The sequence below is a fragment of the Denticeps clupeoides genome, chromosome 12, assembly GCF_900700375.1.
Source record: "Denticeps clupeoides chromosome 12, fDenClu1.1, whole genome shotgun sequence".
NCBI lineage: Eukaryota > Metazoa > Chordata > Actinopteri > Clupeiformes > Denticipitidae > Denticeps > Denticeps clupeoides.
Window position 1 is genome coordinate 17324988 of NC_041718.1, and position 21350 is coordinate 17346337.

At 43.2% G+C, this 21350-nt stretch overlaps 2 protein-coding genes across 19 annotated transcripts in view; one reads left to right on the forward strand and one right to left on the reverse strand.

The window, feature by feature from the left end:
- Positions 1-14660: 14660 nt before the first annotated feature.
- Positions 14661-17750, reverse strand: LOC114800778 (inhibin beta B chain). Its single transcript, XM_028998553.1, has 2 exons — positions 17193-17750; positions 14661-17096 (listed from the first exon to the last, which is right to left on the reverse strand). The coding sequence occupies exons 1-2, from the start codon at positions 17542-17544 to the stop codon at positions 16345-16347; spliced, it is 1104 nt and encodes a 367-aa protein (XP_028854386.1). The 5' UTR covers positions 17545-17750; the 3' UTR covers positions 14661-16344.
- A 2376-nt stretch (positions 17751-20126) lies between these two features.
- Positions 20127-21350, forward strand: part of r3hdm2 (R3H domain containing 2) — a 41075-nt gene continuing 39851 nt past the window's right edge. For 10 of the 18 annotated variants that reach the window (XR_003751380.1, XM_028997636.1, XM_028997641.1 and 7 more), the window contains exons 1-2: positions 20128-20699; positions 20784-20856. The gene's annotated coding sequence lies outside the window, so the exon portion shown is untranslated. Of the gene's footprint in view, positions 20700-20783; positions 20857-21350 lie in introns of all 18 variants that reach the window. The other 8 variants (XM_028997622.1, XM_028997635.1, XM_028997637.1 and 5 more) reach the window with 2 other exon arrangements.

Genomic DNA, 21350 nt, shown 5'->3' on the forward strand with positions numbered 1-21350 from the left:
AGACATATATGCAAATATAAGTTTAAAATGGACTGGTCCAATGAGTGGCTGAATTTTTTCCATATATGAATATATATGAATTATATATGTATATATATATTACTATATACTATATATGTATAGAGGAATACACACACACACACACACACACACACACAAACACACATACTCATGCAGTCTAGATCAATTATATGTATAAAAAAATTCCATCTTGAGAATATATATATATATATATATATATATATATATATATATATATATATATATATGTATATGTGTGTGTGTGTGTGTGTGTGTGTGTGTGTGTGTGTGTGTGTGTGTGTGTGTATATCTATATATATATATATATCTATATATATATCTATATATATATATCTATATATATATATATATATATATCAAATGCAAATGCTGGCATTTGAAGTGAAAGGTGAATTTAAACCTTCTTTCTCTTTGTGTTTTTGTGGAAAAAATTCAGCCAATTCATTGGACCGGTCCATTTTAAACATATCTTTGCAAAATTTTCTCAAGATGGAATTTTTTTATACATATAATTGATCTAGACTGCATGTTTAATTAACCAGCTTTTTATGTTTCTGTATTAAGAAACGCAGATCTGATGAAGGTTGATTCCTGAACCTGGCCCAGCATTTGGTGACCTGTCTTGGTGCGCGGGTCCATTGAGAGCATACGGGCAGCGGTGATTAAAGCAGATTGTGAAAGAGAGACCTGCTTGAGGGCCCCTGAGAAGGCGCACAGATGCTGGGGCCATATGCCCAAGGAAGAGTTGCCGGGCGGAGTGGCGAGATTAAGCACCTTTCATTCATGTCAGGTGGTTGCTTACTTCTCAATGGAAAGGGGATTACTGTGGTTATCAGTCCTGCAGTCCACGTTTAGACCAGAATCAAAGCACACAGAAGCTGAAGTAGGTGCACATGTTCGCAAGTTTTATAAGCTTGTTGTTGGTACTTTTTTTCATCTGTGGAGGAAGACAAATATTTTGGAAAGTTCCCTATGCACTGAAACTGTATTCCAGTTTGATGGATTCCCAAGAACAATGCTGACCTAAGCGTTACCAGTAGGTATGAGAAAGTGCATTTGTGCAAGCCATTAGGCAAAGTTATTTGAGTTGTCACAAGACCTCCCTCCATTTCCAGGCTTTTTGAAGGTTCCTTTGAAGGTTGTGGACACCTGTTATTTTGGGAGCATGGTACCAGGGTGGCCCATCTGTTCCAGTTTCTACTGTACGCCGATGTAGATGTAGTTCAGCGGGGCATAAATAAATGTCGCAGATGTCCATTCACATAAGCAGACTACAGTGACAGATTACAACCCTCACAGGATTACTGGCACAGACTAAGTCAAACCAAAGGCCAAAAGGACCAGGCTATTCATAGTGTTTCAGTGAGAAGGAGAAAAAGTTTGCTCATCTAATGACAGACAGGATTTATACAGTGTGCATCTAGCGCAACTCACAGTTTATCATGCAATTGCATTACGACTAAAAAGTGAATTCAGTTAACATATTTACACATAATGTTTGCATGCAATTCAATGTCCTGCAACATAATTATTGCAAAATAGTTATTGTCTGATTTATAACGTGAATTATTTTACAGGACAGGGACTTATTAGACCCTGGGAAATAAGCACCACAGTTCCTGCAGATGGTTCTAGTTTCTAGACGTCTAGGTTCTGCGCTGGTTTCAGTTTTTGCATGCAACGATAAGCAATGCAAGAAGAGTGATGCAAAGTTGTGGACAGGTCCTGTTCACCCCGTGACACTTGGAGAGCGACTCCCTGTCAGGAGAGAGGAACTGTGCATCTGTTGCCATGGACTGGGGCAGCTGGACACCATTCCCTCGCTTTGCAAAATCCACGGTATCTTTACAGGATTTGTTTTTCCGTTGCAGATGGTCCTTTGCACATGTTTTCTTTTCATTGGCTTGGGGTCCTTAGCTACAACTGATACCACACTCTGGCTGCAGCATAAAAAGGCACCTTCCTCTAATGCAGTTCCACCCCAGCTATGACGAGGACAGAAGATGGAGAGAAGAGGAGAGGGGAGATAAATTAGGAGATGAAAAGACTGCTTTACAAATGTTTTTCACTGGTCCCAATGGAAATGTAAGTTGTTTGATATATTTCTTTAGACATTTTTAAATGTATGGATTTGAAAGACCATAGTAATATAAGTTATCTGAATTGAATAAAAAGACCAGCGTAATTTAACTATAAAAATTAGCTATAAAAAATCAGTAATATTTAGACAGACAGATAGACCAAGGTGCAAAGGTAGTACAAACTGAAAATCTAGAGTTGTTATTATTTTTATTATTATTATATTTACAAAATAATTAATGTCAGAAATATATGTGTCACTTGACTGTAATTTGCACTGTACAATGTGGACATACAAGAATAAAATTAAATGAACATTTACAACAACACCATGAAATAAGTTGCAGAATGGCCTGTCAGCCTGCAACATTTCAGATGCAACGTTTTTTCAACTCCCACTTAAAGTGACTCGGCTCTGATTTTCATCTGTCATTGAAAGAAAGAAGATGCAATAGGGACAGTCCCACTGGATAAGCTCAGAGTTAAGTGTTTTGCTCAATGGTAGTAAGTGTGGTTTATACCTGTTACGTCTGGTCTTCTGGTTCATATGCGAGTGTGTGACTGGCATGCTCGTGTTCTCATTACTGTTAATATGACTGGGTTATGCATGTGCTGGTTTAAAAAAAATAAAACTTCTCAACGAAAACTTAAATCCTGTTATTTCATATCCACTTAATGTGCATCAGTGGCACACCAATTTACATCATTCTACCCAACTGTCTTTTACATGGTTAATCAATATTTTCTATCACGTCTGTGAGAAGGATTTATGATAGCGTAAATCATAAATTACTGCATTGCTTGTTTTTTACCTGCTCTGTCTTTTGGCTGGTGCTTCATATTTGTTAGCTACTTTTTATGTTGTGAAATTTATCTAGACTCTACCCCCACCCTGATTATTTTTTGTACTTTTTTGAATTTACATTTACGGCATTTATCAGATGCCCTTATACAGAGTGACTTACAATCAGAAGTTAGAGGGACAGTCCCCCTGGAGCAATTTAGGGTTAAGTGTCTTGCTCAGAGACACAATGGTAGTAAGTGGGATTTGAACCTGGGTCTTCATGTTCATTGGCGAGTGTGTTACCCAATAGGCTACTGCCACCCTGAATGTTAAATTTGTATCCTCTACGAGAGTTTTGCTTGTTCATAAAAAACAGGGACATGATTAATGATATTACCTTGGGTATGTCTACTTTCACTGAAATCTGTGCTCCTCTGGACTGACATTAGTGTCTTAGTGTCGCTCTTCTGTGTTGTGATTGTTTCAGTTGCCATCCTCCAGAGGACGCTGTCACACAGCAATGGCAAGTGAATGGTCCTAACAGGTACTGCAGCCTTCGCTCATGTGGTTTATTTTCGCAGCCCTGCTTCAATTTACATGGGCGGTGCTGGATAGTTCCGGTTTTGCATGTGGAGTATGCGCATGGTGACAAAAACGGTGCATAACAATCTCCAAAAAGCTGAACAAGGCCATTATAATCAGCTGTACTGTTATGGGGGTTTGTGTGTGTGTTTGTGTGTGAGAGAGTGTGTGTGTGTGTATGTGTGTGAATGTATATTTCATATGGAAAAATAAAATGCCCTTTGAACTGAGGTGACATCCATGCAGAAAGGTAATGACCCCTGTGTTCTGTTCCGGTCACCTGGATTAACTAATTGGCACAGTTCTCATGTTAGTAAGAACAACACGTTCTTCTGGCTTGGTGGGTGCAGAAAAAGCGTGTTAATACTTTTGCCTGCTGAACATGAACCTTTCAAAACATTCTTCTTCTGATTTCTACGCTCCAGCGTTATTGGATATAAAGTGATCCTCAGACGCATTAGAGCACCAACACACTTACAGTTCCGTTAAATCTGCAGCTACAGTTCTTGCTGGTCGGCTACGCTAGGTGTCATCCGAGGAACCGGTGATGACCGCTTTGTAGTTTCCATTCACTTTAACCTCAGAGAATTAGGTCTCCACAGGAAATTATGTGAGTGGACTGTGACATTAATTCCCTGAGCTCCGCTGATGCAAGCTCTCGCTGGATCATAGACTATTTAAGTCTAGAAGCCCCATGTACTTGTAGGAGGAGTCATTGTAACATGTTTTTTTTTTAACCTTTTTCAGCATTCCACAAGGTTCATGGATGTTAGCGTCATGTGGAAATCCATAAAGGACAGAGTAGTTATGCAGCAATAATTCTGAAGTTATCATAAACTATGAAGTTAAAATAGTTTTTTCGTTGCCTTACAAGGTTTTGGGCTGTGATTTTTTAAAACTTTTTTATGAGTTCACATGCAAATGTGCTCCATTTCTCAAATGAGTCTTATTGAGACGTGTTCACAGTTTGGTGGATTTCATGAACCTCAATGGGTTATGGCATAGGTTATTGTGGGACTCAAAGACAATCTTATGATTCATGTCTATTCAAAATTGCTTTGTTGTGGATTATGCACGTTGTCATGCATGTTTCATATGGTAGGGCAATACCATGTTTGTTATAGAGGTATATTTCATTGAAAAAAGGACTTAAATATATATATTTTTGGTGTTTACTGACAAATTAGTCAAACATAATAGTTAATAGTTAATAACTGCTTCTTAGAACAAACCTATCAATTCCCATTTAATACAGTCTATATTATTTGGTTTGGCACTTTCTTTTAGCAATTTATTGCCGCTTCACACATGCTCAAAATTTCTTTCATCTAATGCCAACCTGACAAAATCTGTAGGCATTTGAAATTGCTCCTTAAGTTAAGAAACACAACATAAAATTTTCCCTAAGGCAATTGGAACTTGGTGGGCGTGTTTGGAAGACCACTAGGTTCACTGAAAAAAAAAAAAAAAAACCCACTAAATTATGCATTTATAAACTAGTTTATAACAGGGCTTAATTTATATTTTAATTCATTGACAAAATTAAAAACAATTTATTATTTATATAAAGGGGGATAAAATTATTGCTAAATAATTTTTAAGTCATCGAAATTTAAAAGTGAATTAAGAATATAATAAAACATTTTTGGTCTTTCACATGCATGTATTATAAATTGTCACATTTAAATCCACATACAGCACCAAATATAGGTGTTTCACTAAACAGGATTTCCTGTTTGCTGGATACGTTTGGCAATAATTTGTGTCCAGTAAAAGCCATCAATCCTGGATGACATTTTGCTGTGTGGTGGAGAGGAGCTAAAGGTGATGCAATTTTGAGGGCAGACCTGAAAGAGTCATGGGAGCCAGGGAACCCCATAATCTTTTCAGAAGACACCCAGAAGACCTCAGGAGGTCAAAACCTCAGTTAAACGTCTTGTCTGAAGGCCCTTTTTTTTACAGGAATCTATTCCCGTCACTGTACTGGCATGGGGATCCACCAAGAGCACACGATGAGTGACTTCTTCTGACCTTATCAACACATCTTGCAGTGGCAAGCCCTCTGAGGAGGTCTCCCATCCTATTGGCTAGGTCTGAACCTACTTAGCTTGAGGAGACAAAAAGTTTTGGTTGCATGACTGCCACTATAGTATGCCACTGCACTGTATTCATGACTCATGCACAAATCACAGATCCAGGCATCCTTCATGCATCTTCCATCCCAGGGTACCACACACATCAGTGCTTCACCTATCTCTGGTGTTCCTTAGACAGTGGACAACCTCAATTGGGAGTCGGTCAAACATCTTCTACTCTGGCCATGCTGTCAACAGCAAGTCAGCCCATTTCTGACACCATTTCTCAGTTTCTAGCTAGACAGGCCTTTCTTAACTGGATTGTCGAGAAAATGTTTTGGTGTCATCCATCCAACAGCTCGTACTGTCAGTTTTTAATAGTGCTCAGAGAACCCCCTTTTGCCTTGACATTATGAAATCCATTGCTGAATAGAATAGTAATACTGGATTCCTTTATATCATGAGGTATGCGATTCCAGAAGATGGCTGGACACAGATTTTTTTCCAGAAGAAAAAAAGGTTCCATTTAAAGCTTGTACACTGATGTTGACCCTGTTTTACTGTGGTTTTATTTGGCTGAAAACCTCTCTAAACAAAAAAAACCCTCTAATGGCTCAGCTAGCTAGCAAGACTTTACTAAGGATCCAACAAATCCAGTGACATTCAGTGCTGTAAGAAAAGATCGTGTTGGTTCACATCAATTGAAGAACTGTTGAGCTAGCTTCTGCAGATACCTCTGAATGGTAAGTGTTTGATGAGATATGATCTGGGATTTGAATCTTGTCAAGCCCTGTAAATACTGATTGCTTTTAAAACCACAGTCACAATGATGTCGCTCCAATCTTTGGGAGCAGAAGTGCACCGAGAATTGCACAGAGTGGGAAACTGACCACATGCCTCATACAAGGTTCCCAACAACAATTCTTGAGAAAAAAATCTTTTGCATAATTAACAAACTAGCCATGCAGAACTTACTGTAACTTACTGAACGTTTTGTTGTTGTTGGTCAGAATCAGACTGGTCCTGGTACAGATCCTTGTGGTATTCCAAGCCTTAAGGTTTGTTGCAAGAAGAATTGTTTGACAAAAAAGAGACCTTTTATTCTGCCAACAAAAAAACAGCAGTTAATATGAACGGTCACAGTTTATGGGGAAGCTGTCAATAAATATGCAAAGATACGAACTGGGGCTGAAATCCCTCCAATAGGCTACAGAGTTTATCTGCCTTACATTTAAAGCATGGCTTGTATCTCACATGACAAAAAAGAAGGCAAGTAGAACAAGATAAGGGTGTCAATATAAGATGATGGTATCGGTACCAGGCAAATGGGTAAAAATGCAAACAAAATGCAAAAACAAGTGGACCCTTTAATGAGCTCTAAAGTGTTTATCTCAGAGGAGGACATCTTTACCCAAAGTCTGGAGGTGCTGATCTCCCAAAGTTTAAATATTCCAGGATAAACCATATGCACACTAACAAAGAACACAGTAAGTTTACACATAGACAAATGCAACTAACAGTCAATTCTCTGTGCCTCTTTTTCTAGCACAGGGTCACAATCAGCAAGGAGATCTCAGTTTGAGGAATGCCAGGAATCTCTCCCCAGAATCCAGCCTTCATGCAAGTTTACTGCACGTGCTCCAGAGGAATACAAGGTATGAGGAATTGGTCCATGCACTGTGGTGGGTTGGTACCCTGTTCAAAGGTTGTACCTGCTCTCATCATTTTTAGGATCGGCTACAGCTCCCCACTTGGGTTATAGTCTGTCCTAGTAGCTACAAAGTCGGGGACAACCTCATGCCTATCCATTGCTGGTCATACATACATCATTTCGAGCAGTTTTGTAGACTGGCGTCACTCTTGCCATGGTTATCCATGACTTGTTTAGAGCAGGTTTCAAGCACATTCTCCAACATAACCAAATTATCCACTCATCCATTTTCTACACACTCTTTTTCCAAAATAGGGTCCCATTGAACAAAGACACCTTGGTTCTCCTTGATTCCAGGACACTCTCAGGTATGCTCTCCCATGTTTGCAAGGGATTCCTCCGGGTGCTCCGAGGTATGATGGGTAGGATAATTTGAGTCTCTAAACTGCGTCTGTTTGAGGGAGTATGGACACACATGGGGCATTCTGGGATAGGCTACAGCCGACACTTGGTCTGAAGGCTACATCAGAAGCTAGGCAGGCAGAGACAAGTGGCAAGCCACCCTGTGCAGGTTGGACAGCAAATGACTGTGTGGGCAGCCTTTGTCAGGTCAGTTTAAATACTTTTCTCTATTGGGAAATGATAGAATCTGGTTTCTGTGAAGTTTTAATACACAGTGGTTTCAATTAGGCCATCTACTGGTTGGTGCAGCTCACTACGCCTTTCATTTCACTTTTTATTTTGCTTTAGCGCCCTCTGTTGTCATCAAGAGATGGGCATTTAAAATGAAAAATTAAAAAAGTTAAAGTGAAGTGATTGTCACATGTGATACACAGCAGCACAGCACACGGTGCACACAGTGAAATTTGTCCTCTGCATTTAACCCATCACCCTGAGTGAGCAGTGGGCAGCCATGACCAGCGCCCGGTGCTTTGCTCAGTGGCACCTCAGTGGCACCTTGGCGGCTCGGGATTCGAACCGGCAACCTTCTGATTACGGGGTCGCTTCCTTAACCGCTAGGCCACCACTGCCCCAAATTAGATTGAGGCACATTCTTTTCACGATAATCCATATGAAACTTGACAAATCTTGCATTTGTTCTGACCACAATTTACTCACATGTCGGTAAATGTGCCTTCAGAAACCCGTTTAAAACCCATGTATAAAAAGTCCTCAGACTTGGTTCTTTGCCCTTTTATTGTTCTTATTTTTGAGAAACACAAAATCGACCGGTTGTTAACATCCTGATGTTATGAGTGCCTCTGTTAAGACATATATAGTAAATATATACCATATGTCCAATGGCAACATTAATCTATCTATAATCTTCAAATGCATTCTGGGCTAGCTACCAGAGCTTTTATTGTTTGGTTGCTTCTGCTGACTATCTTAATAATCATGATTGTCAGCAGCCATAGCAGAAAGGTATTTTCTTTTGCCAAAGTATTTTCAAGTTGAGTTACTATTGAATCGCAATTTGAGAGACACTGCCTGATATCTTACTAACGCACATTTGCATCCAATTATAAAATAAAAAAGCAGTGTGTGGGGACGGTGCTCTGCTCAGTCCCTCAGGCCACCACTGATCCATAAATAATGTGATTGTGATACACTGCAACAACGCACACGTGCACACAATGAAATGTGTCCTCTGCTTTTAACCATCACCCTTGGTGGGCAGTGGGAAGCCATGACAGGGGCCCGGGGAGCAGTGTGTGGACGGTGCCTTGCTCAGTGGCACCTCAGTGGCACCTTGGCGGATCGTGAATGGAGTATTGATCAGTGTGCCGTTATCCGCGAACACTGCCACCCTCTGGCCAGTTGTTTAATTCAGCTTCGAGGAATTTACATGTATGGCATTTATCAGATGCCCTGGGACAGTCCCTCCTGGAGTAATTTAGAGTCAAGGGACTTGCTCAGGGACACAATGGTAGTATGTGGGATTTGAACCTGGGTTTTCTAGTACATACCCACTAGAACACTACCACTGTCCTAAATGTCTCTAAATGTTTCTAAAAGTGATATGAAACAGGACATTTAAATAACTTGCAACGACTTATGAATAAACCTTCATCTTCTTTAGTATTTATTCCACAAATTACACTGCAACATAGCAAGTAAAGTAGAAACATACTTACTTGTTTTTGTTTCTTTATTCCACCATAAGATTTATTCAGGGTGGTGGTTTATTTTAAACAGGCATTCATTGATTCCTATTTTGTTGCAGTCATGACTTAATACAATAATTAAAAAAATAAAAAATTGTAGCTTGTTTTTATTGGAAAATTGTAACTACCGTAGGTCAATTTTTAGTCCATCTGCACCAATGACCCATCATCCAGACATCTGATTGAGGGGAAATAGGGACAGACTACAGAGAGGCAAAGTTCTTATCAAATATCAGTCATATTGCATAATTAGATAATTATTAAATAACTACCAAGGTTTACAGAGTGCAAAGATTTGGTTTTAAAGTCTGTCCGGCTGGTCCAATATTATAATGGGTTCTTGAAATTATGTTCAACATTCAAATTTTGCCATCTATTTATTTTTCCATCATAAACCTTCTTTGCATTTCAAGGTCATGGGGGAAGCAGGAACCTATCCCAGCTGCCTTCATGTCCCTCCCCCAGAACAGTTGAGACAGGGCACTGGTCCATTGCTGAGTGAACACACACACACACACCAGAGTCAACTTAGCATCATCAGCCTGACCTGAATGTCTTTGCACTGTGGGAGGAAAGCAGTTGCACCATGTAGACACAGGTGGGACCAGCAAGCCATGCATGCATGCAGAAGGCTGCCGATTCGAATCCCGATCCGCCAAAGGTGCCACTGAGGTGCCACTGAGCAAAGCACCGTCCCCACACACTGCTTCCCGGGCGCCTGTCATGGCTGCCTACTGCTCACCAAGGGTGACGGTTAAAAGCAGAAGACACATTTCGTTGTGTGCACTGTGAGCTGTTTCACCATTTCACAATCACTTTCAAATGTGAGCCATGCAAATGCAGCCCTTGGATGCTTCTAACGGAGTCAGCAGCATGCGGAAACTGATGACAGATTCTCATTTACTGTGTACGATTTTGCAGAACTTTAATTCAATCAAATTATGATTAGTACATCGGGGTTCATGTGCCACAAAGCACAATTCATTAACTTCATTTATGTTGCATTCATTTGCCAACGAATTGCTCAATGGAACGAGTCCGAAACCAGAACGGGAACAATTAAGATAGGAATAGTTGGCTGAAGCACAAGCTAAAATCCAGAATTCTGTCAAAGCCGAACTAGCCAAGGTTGTGGAAACGTAACATTTTTTATGTCCTCCACTTGGTTGTAACATTCTTGCATGCTGATATTCTATTCAGAGGAAATTCTAGGTCTCTACCTGAACTCAGTTGTAAAGGCTTAGACACCATCCAGAGAACACGTATGTTAAAGGGACCCTCTTCTCCCAAGAATTCCTCATTTACACAGTTACACACAGTTATGTTTGCGCGTACTTCATACACTGGGGCAGTGGAGGCCTAGCGGTTAAGGAAGCGGCCCCGTAATAAGAAGGTTGCCGGTTCGGTGCCACTGAGCAAAGCACCGTCCCCACACACTGCTCCCCGGGCACCTGTCATGGCTGCCCACTGCTCACTAAGGGTGATGGGTTAAATGCAGAGGACACATTTCACTGTGTGCACCGTGTGCTGTGCTGCTGTGTATCACAATCACTTCACGTGGTTTTGACGAATTGTTAATCATCTTTATGTTCATTTTATTGGAGCATAGCTGCATAATAATACTAAAAGGAACATTTACATGACTGACTTTTCACTCTAGAAGCACAGATCAGAACGGCTTGTGTTTACACTGGCTTGGCTCCTTCGGCGAATCGTTCAAGTATGAACTGGAACCGTCTGTCTGTGGCACAGCCGGTTTTACCTCAAGATCCACCCTGCCTTGTTGTTCTCCTGTGGAGACTCGACTGATGTAACACATCAAGATATTTCAGGTAACTGGGTCTGTTGTAATGGGATCAGCCATTGGATTTAAGACTTATTTGCAGGACCGCACACTTGACTGCATGTGAATGCGCAGTGAGGGCAAACTTTTCTTTTTTTTTTCCCTTCCCCTTCTTCTATGTGATTTCATTTGCATGCGATTGCGAGAGTTTACCTTTGTTTTTGTGCACTTTGTCCAAGACATTTTGCAACATGTTGGGCTTTCACAGCAAATTACCGAACCCATGAGTTATTACATATGCAAGCTTGTTTGGGTGGCACACATTAATGAGAGAGATATCTTACTTGCTCATTTATAAACACTTTCTCACACCTTTTGAACTTTACATTAGTAAATGAAACAATTCCCTTGGAATTTAAAGTCAATCTTAGTGCATCATGTGAAGCCTTGTATGCAACACTCTGTGTTTTTCCCAGGGCATGAGCTCCTCTGTGTTACAGATTTCAGCACTATCACCTATCTTTCACTCCCGCCTGAGCTCTTCCAGAGGATTAGGACCGGCTGACAGTAAGAAGGCGATTAATGAGCTCCACGGCTCCAAGAATGAATAAGGCCTGTTACTCGCCATCAGTACCACAACAGCGACAAGGTTATTCTGCTTAGAAATAATAAAAAAATAAAAAAATTCATTTTCTTCAATTTAAATGCCCCAAATCTTTGCAGAAGCAGTGATCAGGTAGTGGTGTGGGCCACCAGGGAGGGCAAGCAAGCTGTAAGACAAGAGGCAATCCTTGGTCTCACCAAACGGGACGGCATGGGGACACACAGAACTAAACCAGGGGATTTGTGGGATTGCAAGTGGTGTGTGTGGGATTTAAGTTTTAAGAGGTGCACAGCAAATCAGTAGGTCTCTGGGTCAGTGTGTCAGTGTATCAGTGAGTCACTAGGTTTCCCCTGATCACAATCTCCTTTTCATTAACTGTTCTGTTTAGAGCATTCACTTCGCTGCGGCGAAGCATGCGCACGTTCAAATGCTCAGAAGACAGATCTTTAAACACACACGTACAGATGCCAGGCCTTTGTGTCAAAACGTGATTACAATAAATAATTTCCTGGGACAATCGTAATTGGAAATCTGATATTTTTTTAAGGGATAACACACTCCAGACAACCTATAAGTCACAGGTTTCAAACCCCACTTACTACCATTGCGTACCTGAGCAAGACAGTTTGAGTGTCTCCAAAGGGACTGTCCCAGTCACTGCTGATTGTAAGTCACCCTGGATAGTGGCATCTGATAAATGGCATAAATATAACATAAACTTTAACTGATGGCAAAAAGACTGAATGCTGTATTTTTGTCAAAAAGATGCTTCAGCAAAGTATTAGTTTAAGGGTGTGCACACGTATGCAGCCAGCAAATTATACATTTTTTTTTTATCATTATTTTTCCCCCTGACATATTTGTTTGATTTTATCAAGTGAATTGTACAGATTGTAGGTCACATTACAGGTAAGAAAAGTTTTGAAATGATTTATTGCGGTCACATTTTAAGCAGAAGTGTGCACACTTTTTACATCAGTTGTATTTGTCTATGTAAACACAAACATGTACATGAACTTACACGCGTGAGCAAACAAAATGCATGCAAATGAGCTTGAAAGTGAAAGCAAAAGTGAAGTGATTGTCATTGTGGAACACTGCAGCACAGCACACGGTGACACAATGAAATGTGTCCTCTGCATTTGCTCAGTGGCATCTTGGCAGTTCGGGATTCAAACCGGCAACCACACCCGAGTCCTCTTTCGGGTCCATTTCCTTACTTGCTAGGCCAACCTCAACCCCTCCAAAAAAGGCCAATTGTAGGAACATGCATGTTTACAGTCAGCAGCCTGGACGCAATACAATTGTTCGCAAAAAAACGTGAGCCGTTGCCAACTGGAGAAAAGAGTATACCTAAAAAGCACACAAAGTACAGCCCGCAACCTGCTCCAGGAACGTACAGTCAGACCCCGATTATCCTACTGTTGCAACCAGAATGAAATGCACTGCCATGAGATTTAATGGTACGACAGACGGATCTGTACTTTTTCACAAAGTGCATGCTTGTTGTAATTTCTTTTTTTCTCATTTTACAGAAACACATTCATAACATGGTTCTTGAAGCAAAAGGAACTACTTTTAGAGCGTAAGTAATTATTACATTTTCCTCTTTTGCATGTAGTTCATAGACAACTATTATAAATGACAAACAGTTCTAAATATAGTATCGTGCGGCACGTCTTTGTAGAGGCAACAAGATAACAAAATAACTAATCTATTAATACTATAATCAATCAATTAATAATATTAATTCTATTCTTACGTGCACTTAAGGAAAATGTGTTCTAAAAAGCTCTAAAATGACTGCAGTGAAGATTAATTTTAGTCCTTTTTTTTCTCCTTTTCTTTACCTCTTGGCTCCCTCGTATCTTGCTGCTGTTTACCTAATAAACATGCACAGTCCATAAAAGCCACTTCAACTATTTGCCCATGCAAACACGCTCTTTGCCTTTCAGACGCTATTGATTTTTCATTTCGATAACAGTACTGCATTTTCACATGAGGAAAGTTGACTAGGGAAATTAATCATTTGTAATGTAATTGGATCACTTTCATATACACAGCACCACAGCCACAACATTAAAACCACTGACATATGATGTGCAGGAAATCTTGCGAGGCAGCAGTCAGTTACTGAAGCAGGAAACGTGGTGTGAGCAGTTTGCACCATATTGCTGCGCTGGATGACGGGGTCTTTGAGCTCTGTGACCACCGAAATTGCTCAAGTCTGTTCGAATCAAGAATCTTTGGGATGTTTCAGGTCCCATCTCACAAATTACTGGGTTCTGAGGTCTTGGAGTCAGAAATCACAGACCTTCAGATGTTCCGAACGTTCAAGTTCTAGACTTATTGATGGGAAATATGTTGATTTGCGTGCAATAAAAAACTCCATGGATCATGTATTTGCTTTGATCAACATAAAGTTTAGACACGTGAGTTTATGAAGCTCTTTGTGCAGGCTGCTCCAGTCAGATGTCATGCGGTGAACACAAATCGGCGATTGTTTAAAATAATGTAATTAATTATTTAGATGCACAGGACCTTTATTTAATCAACAACTAGTTAAAAAATATCTAATGAAATGAAAATTTGAGTCCTTGAAGAAGAAAATACTAATGATGTATTTATTAGAAATTTGAGGACCAGTTCGTGGATGAAATTACATTGGCCCCAGAACCTTTATGAAAAATATGTCAAATATGAATGTATGAAACATAATATTTCAATTGTCTGTGTTTTAAATGTCTGCAATTGACAAGAAATAAATATAAAATTTCTAAAGTTCCTGTAGGAAATGAATTCAAAGTTCATTGATGGTTGAGAGAAAGGTAGACAACAGAGTAAACGTTAATTGATAAAATATTTATTAAAATATTTATTTGTGAAAACATTCAACACATAACAAAATAAGATCAGATGATTTATGCCCTCTTACAAATGGATATAAATAAATAAAGTGCAGATGCAGATATTCAAATCCTGGCAGCAGATAAACGTATAATTGTTTTTGAGAAAAATAAAAAGACCCTAAAAAGATTTTTGAAAATTTGCGGTCTGTTTCCCTGAATTCATGTAAACACGGGGGGAAGGCTAGAGTCCCAGCAACAACAATTACTTAAGTCTTAGGAGCCTATGCCACCAAACCAGCAATGGGTTTAGGAGGTGCTTCAGAGAACCAAAATAATAATAATAATAATAATATAATAATAAATGCTAATGAATGCAAAAAAGAAAGAGGAAGTGCTTGATATACTGAACTGGATTGAATCAACCGCATGCTGCACACTATCAATGCACAAAAAAAAAACAAAAAAAGCAGAAAGAAAATCATATATCTGTAATTTGGCTAAACCCTTCTGGGAAAGTGACGGAGAGAACGAATGTGTAGATTATTTCAGATTTGGCCAGGAATGATGTGTATGTGGTTTACACCACGCTGATACTTTAGACCCTAGCGAGGGTAGACACCAACGTGCCACCAGCACATGCCCATTGACCTTAATGCCTCACAGACCTTCGCATTTATAGACACTGTGGCAATAGCTAAATGTTTACCCATGTCGTTGAGTAACAACCCAGAGTTCATGGCGGCAGAAACCAGTTACCCAAGCAGGTATCTGGACAAAGACAGTGCTGATGCTGACGAAATCATATTCATATAATATGCGATTTGCATATTGCATTTAGTCATCACTGGATCAGACAAAAAAAACCCCAAAAAACGTTTTTTGGTTATAGTCAGGCTGAAATATTGCTTTTTACAAACAATATTTAGTGAAGCATCATACATTTTTTTGGTCAAAACTTCCTCCCCCTTTGTACTGTAACTGGTATCTTGAGTCACATCCAAAAAAGATGATTACTATTATTATTTAAGCACATTGATTCGCCAGTGAAATTCCAATGAAAAATGCAATTGTACATGAGATACAATAAATTTTGAACTCTGCAAGGTAACGTCTTTGGCACCTCAGCTGTAGGCAACAGGGAAGCAATAAAATATGTAACATGGATGTAACTCCGTCCGACTCCTGATTATCCTTTTAAGTACCGCAGGGGAGGAAGCTCCAGAATACCCATACGAAAAAAAATGAAACCGACATGAAACCAAACTGCGGTGCAGGTCAGAATGTCAACCTGACTCTCGGCGTGGCTGGTAAGGTTCATGTGCGTTATGGGTCGTTCCCTGAGTTCCAGGCACATCATCTGACATCTTAAAAACAAGTATCATCAAAAAGTATCATCTCACACACGCGCACACACACACACACACACACACACACATATATATATATATAACTGGTGCTGATTTGGAAAAAAAACGTAAGATATGAAGGCAGTAAGCATCCTTTTCTTCTAAAAAAATTAACAGCGCTGTGTCCTGCCAGTGAGAATATAAATTATTACAGTGTGTTCTGGCACCAGAGGACCTAGCCATGTTCTGTGCCGATGTGCAGATGTGATTAAAAGAATAATATTAATAACAGCCCTGCTCGTGCTAAATAAATAAGAAGCGTGCCCTTGTTCGAGTTACAATGTGCGTCCTGTCTCTGCGTCCAGGTCTGTCTCGAGCCCCCTATGTGCACCCGCAGGACTCCACTATCATGTCCGGGACGTCGGCCTTCACAATGCTGTGCTGGGAGTTGAAGTAGACCATGGAGAGCGGCCGGCGCTGGATGGGCACGCAGCAGGAGGACACGGCGGTGTGGATGCCGTTGGCCTTGAGCTGGCTGAAGACGGTGGCGTGGAAGGAGGAGGCGATGCCCGGCGAGCCGGCCAGGTGCTGCGGACACTGGCCCATGCAGTAGTTCATGTGGTAGCCCTCGGGGGCGATGATCCAGTCCTGCCACTGGATGTCGCGGAACTTGATGTAGAAGTCTTTCTTGCAGCACACGGTGACGTCGTCGCCGCACCGCAGGGAGCGCTTGGTCAGGCTGTGCTTGGAGCCGTCGTCGCGGAGGTACACCTGCGCCACCAGGAAGGGCTGATGGGCCGCGTCGAAGGAGCCGCACAGGTTCTGCCCGTCGTCCCCGCACCACACCTCCAGCCTCAGGTGCCTCTGGCCCCCCTCCATGAAGGCCTGCAGGGTCTGGGTGACGGGGAAGGTGTGCCAGTTGCCCTTCTGCACGTCCAGAGTCTTCTGGAGCAGCAGGGTGCGGTTGGCGCCGCCCAGGCCGGACAGGTAGATGTACGCGTTGGTGCGCGGGTTGCGCTCGGGGTCGGTGCTGGGGTCCACGTACAGCCACAGCGAGGACTGCAGCACCTGAACGCTCTGCCTCTGTTCTTGTACAAACTGGAAGCTCAGGCTGGCCTCTGTGCTGCTGCCATCTGCGTCAACGGATGAAGAAACGTCACTTTAAAGAAAAAACGTCCACGTCCAGAATGTCCCGTTACGCACCGAGTGAAACGCACACGTCTGCTTACCCATGTCGGCGAAGCTGACGAGCTCGTACGCCTGGTCCCGGCCGTGCGCCTTGGAGAGGTTGTTCTCCAGCTCCAGGGTGCCGTCCGGCCTCACCCTGCCCGCGTGCAGCTTGCGCAGCGCCGTCATGAGCGCGGCGCGCGGCACGGTGTGGGTGATGTTGGGTCTCTCCTTCAGGTGCAGCTTGCTGAGGATCTGCTGCTTGGCGATCTCCACCAGGAGCTTCTCCTCGGAGCCGCTCTCCAGGGCGCACGACGCGCAGCCGGCCGTGGACGCGGCGGCCAGGCCCTCCAGCGTCAGCGCGCCGAGCACCAGGCAGGCGGCCGTGGACGTGGACAGGATCAGGGAGAGCATGGCTGAGGACGCGTCTTCTCGGAGATGCCCCGGAGGAACTGAGCGCGTCTCGCGGCGGTGACCGGGTTTAAGGTGGACAGCGCATGGCGCGGGAGGCAAAACTAGGGTAATCCACCAAAAGTTGTGACACGTCGGAGGGACGCACCAATGAACGCATGACGGAAACGAACGCGCGCGCGCGCGCGCGCACGCACGCACGCGCCGCTTTATAACGGGGTCGGCCCCTGCGCGTCGGCGCGCTTAGTCAGCGCGCGTCGTCATAACGCGTGCGATCGAAGTCCGGAACGGTGCGCCCTTTGTCCCAGTAACTTTTCCTCCTCCTGCCTCATATCCAAACAGCGGGAAGAGCGGGAAAAGACGTCCGGAACGCACACGTACATCCACGTTTGCGGCGTATGCGTCAGCGTCAGACCCAGGTTCAAGTCCCACTTACTACCATTGTGTCCCTGAGCAGGACACTTAACCCTGAGTGTCTCCAGGGGGGGGGACTGTCCCTGTAACTACTGATTGTAAGTCGCTCTGGATAAGGGCGTCTGGTAAATGCCGTAAATGTTAATGTAAGTACGTCGGCTGCTTTCAACTACCGGTGCAAAAGTAATATATATATATAAAAAAATATATTTTTTTTATAAATGCGAGCGACCCCGGTCGTGCTAAAAACGGAACGAGGCACACGGACGCGGCATTCTCCACGTATCGCAGCCAGAAGTGGGACAAGGGTCTCGGCCACGCAGCCGTTTATTTTGGGGATGTTACCCAAACATCACGAAATTCAAAGGTGTGTGTGTAAATATATGTGTGTGTGTGTGTGTGTGTCTCTCTCGCTCTGTGAGTCGAGTATTAACAGCTGTTCTATAAATTATATTTTATTTTCAGGAGATTAGGGTGATAGTAGCCTAGTGGGTAAAATATGATAAGATAAGATAAGATAAGATAATATAAGCCTTTATTAGTCCCACTAGTGGGAAATTACGGATAGAAAGTGGATATAAAAAAATGTAAGAGCAGCGAAAAATAAATATGTGTATGTTTTTTATCTACAAAATGTACAATCGCTATCTACACCTGTACAACGGGTAACTACCATGTTGTTGTAGAGAACACACTCGCCTATGAACCAGAAGACCCAGGTTCAAATCCCACTTACTACCATTGTGTCCCTGAGCAAGACACTTAACCCTGAGTGTCTCCAGGGGGGGACTGTCCCTGTAACTACTGATTGTAAGTCGCTCTGGATAAGGGCGTCTGGTAAATGCTGTAAATGTAAATTTAGAATAAATGGAGAAAAAAAATCAAAGTGGTTAAAGAAGAGGGAAATGCAGTCGAGCTCTTGTATTCCTGCCGTTAAAACCTGCACACCGTTCATTAATTTCTCTGTTAATTGGCGGGGTCGTTTTTAGCAGGTGGACGACGAAGAGAGGGGCGAAGGCGCGCCGCCCTGTGGACGTCGGCGGGAGCGCAACACGTCGGCGCCTCGATCAAACCCGAGCGGTCTCGGTGCGACTTTACCACCGCCAAGCGTCTGGATGCTGCAGGCTGCTGAACCCGGAGTTTCAAGATTACGGCAAACATTAGAACCATTTTCTTTTCAAGTCACATTGGGGCAGTGGAGGCCTAGTGGTTAAGGAAGAGGCCCCGTAATCAGAAGGTTGCAGGTTCGAATCCAGATCTGCCAATGTGCCACCGAACAAAGCACCGTCCTCACACGATGCTCCCCGGGCGCCTGTCATGGGTGCCCACTGCTCACCAAGGGTGATGGACAGAGGACACAGTAGTAGCCTAGTGGGGAACACACTCGCCTATGAACCGGAAGACCCAGGTTAAAATCCCACGTACTACCATTGTGTCCCTTAGCAAGACACTTAACCCTAAGTTGCTCCAGGGGGGGACTGTCCCTGTAACTACTGATTGTAAGTCGCTCTGGATAAGCATAAGCCCTATCGTCTGGTTAAGGGCATCTGATAAATGCTGTAATTGTATGTAAATGGGGCCTGTGCAACCTTACAACATACTGTAATTTCCAATTTCACTGTGTATCACAATGACAATCTCTTCACAATTACATTTGTCAGCATGTAATATTCTCAAAGGTCTTACGTCTCTAACTCGGGCAACACATTTAGGAGAAAGCTGAATGTTTGAGATGAGTTGCTTCTCCTCTGCTGGAATGCTTGAGAAAAGGGTGGTAGTAGCCTAGTGGGTAACACACTCGCCTATGAACCAGAAGACCCAGGTTCAAATCCCACTTACTACCATTGTGTCCCTGAGCAAGACACTTAACCCTAAGTTGCTCCAGGGGAGGACTGTCCCTGTCACTACTGATTGTAAGTCGCTCTGGATAAGGGCGTCTGGTAAATGCTGTAAATGTAAATGCCAGAAGTGTGACATGCCGTCATGGCAGCAACAGTATTTTTCCATCATTTGCAGTTTTCAGCTATAAATTCGTACAGCCGAATCATTTATGTGTTATATTGTGTTTTTTCCCTCTCTCTCCAAAGCATGCATTAACATATCCTTGCACTCAAAAGCAATAACTGGTTGACTTGTCACCCGCTCGGGACTTGATTTTGTGCCGTGACGCACTCGCGCAAGAACCAGTGACGTAGACCGCACAAGTCGACCTGCGGGAAAAGAATTCTTTCTTTCCCCTTTTCCCCGTTCAAGTTAAACCGGCGCGCCGTCCGTTCCGGACACTATTTTCGGACTTTAACGCGAGCGGCGGCGACCCCCGCGTCCGTGCGCCGGCTCCTCCCGTCTCGGCCTCCCGTCCGTTGGCGTTCCGGTCCCTCCCACGCTGCCGCGGTCCCTGACGGTCGGAGCTAGCTAATCGGCGCGCTAGCCGCACTAGCCGGACGGTGGGTGACAGCTGGGCGCCGCCGCCGCGGTCCGATGCCCGAGGTCCGCCGACCGCGCCGGCCGTCGACTCGGACAGCCCGGCCGATTTGGCCCCCGCGAACATGAGCTGCGCCGCCCGCGTCCCGTCGCCGCGCTCGTTCTCGGCTACAATAGGCTACAGCTAATTAGCCTGCTAGCAGCGTGCTAGCCGCGCTATTTATTTATTTATATTTATTATTATTATAGTTATTATTATTATTATATCCCTACACTCGGGTGACGGTGCCATTGTGCGTTTGATATCGGCCGCTTTGGAAAAGGTAGCCAGTCAGCGTTCATTACATTTATTTTATTTTAAATTTGACTTTTAATTTTTTTTTTTAATTCGCGTTCGCTCGTCACAGCGGAGCCGACAGGAGCGGAGCGGAGCCGGCCAGCGGCTTCATGCCGCCTTCGAATGAAGACGCACCGCGGAAGGTAAGTGGGGACGGGACGGGACGGGACTGGACGGGGCGGGAAGGCGGCTCCACGTGTCCGGAGGAGAGCCGCTCGGCGGCCGTTTCTGACTGGGAACGGGGCCTAGGGCGCACATGGCCGTCCGGCGGCTTGCAGGGTTCGCCGGGGAGTCTGCGTCTCCGTCCGAGGCGCTACTTTCGGTGCGTGGGGCGCCAACCCCAGTGTGTGAAACTCATTTACATTTTTGCATTACATTTCTAAAATAAACTTTTTTTTTTATTGTTTTGAACTCCTCTCCCATCTTTCACCTAATCATTGATCCCGGACATGAGACTTCTGTGCATCTTTTTGCTTTTTTTTTTTCTGAGTAACCGAGGCTGTTTTCGGGACCTGTTAATTATTATTATTATTATTATTATTATTAATAATAATAGAATTCTTATTACTGATCTCGATTTCTGCACCGACACCGGCCCTGTTCACGTCGCTTCTGCGGGTTGCCGGTGAAACCGTGA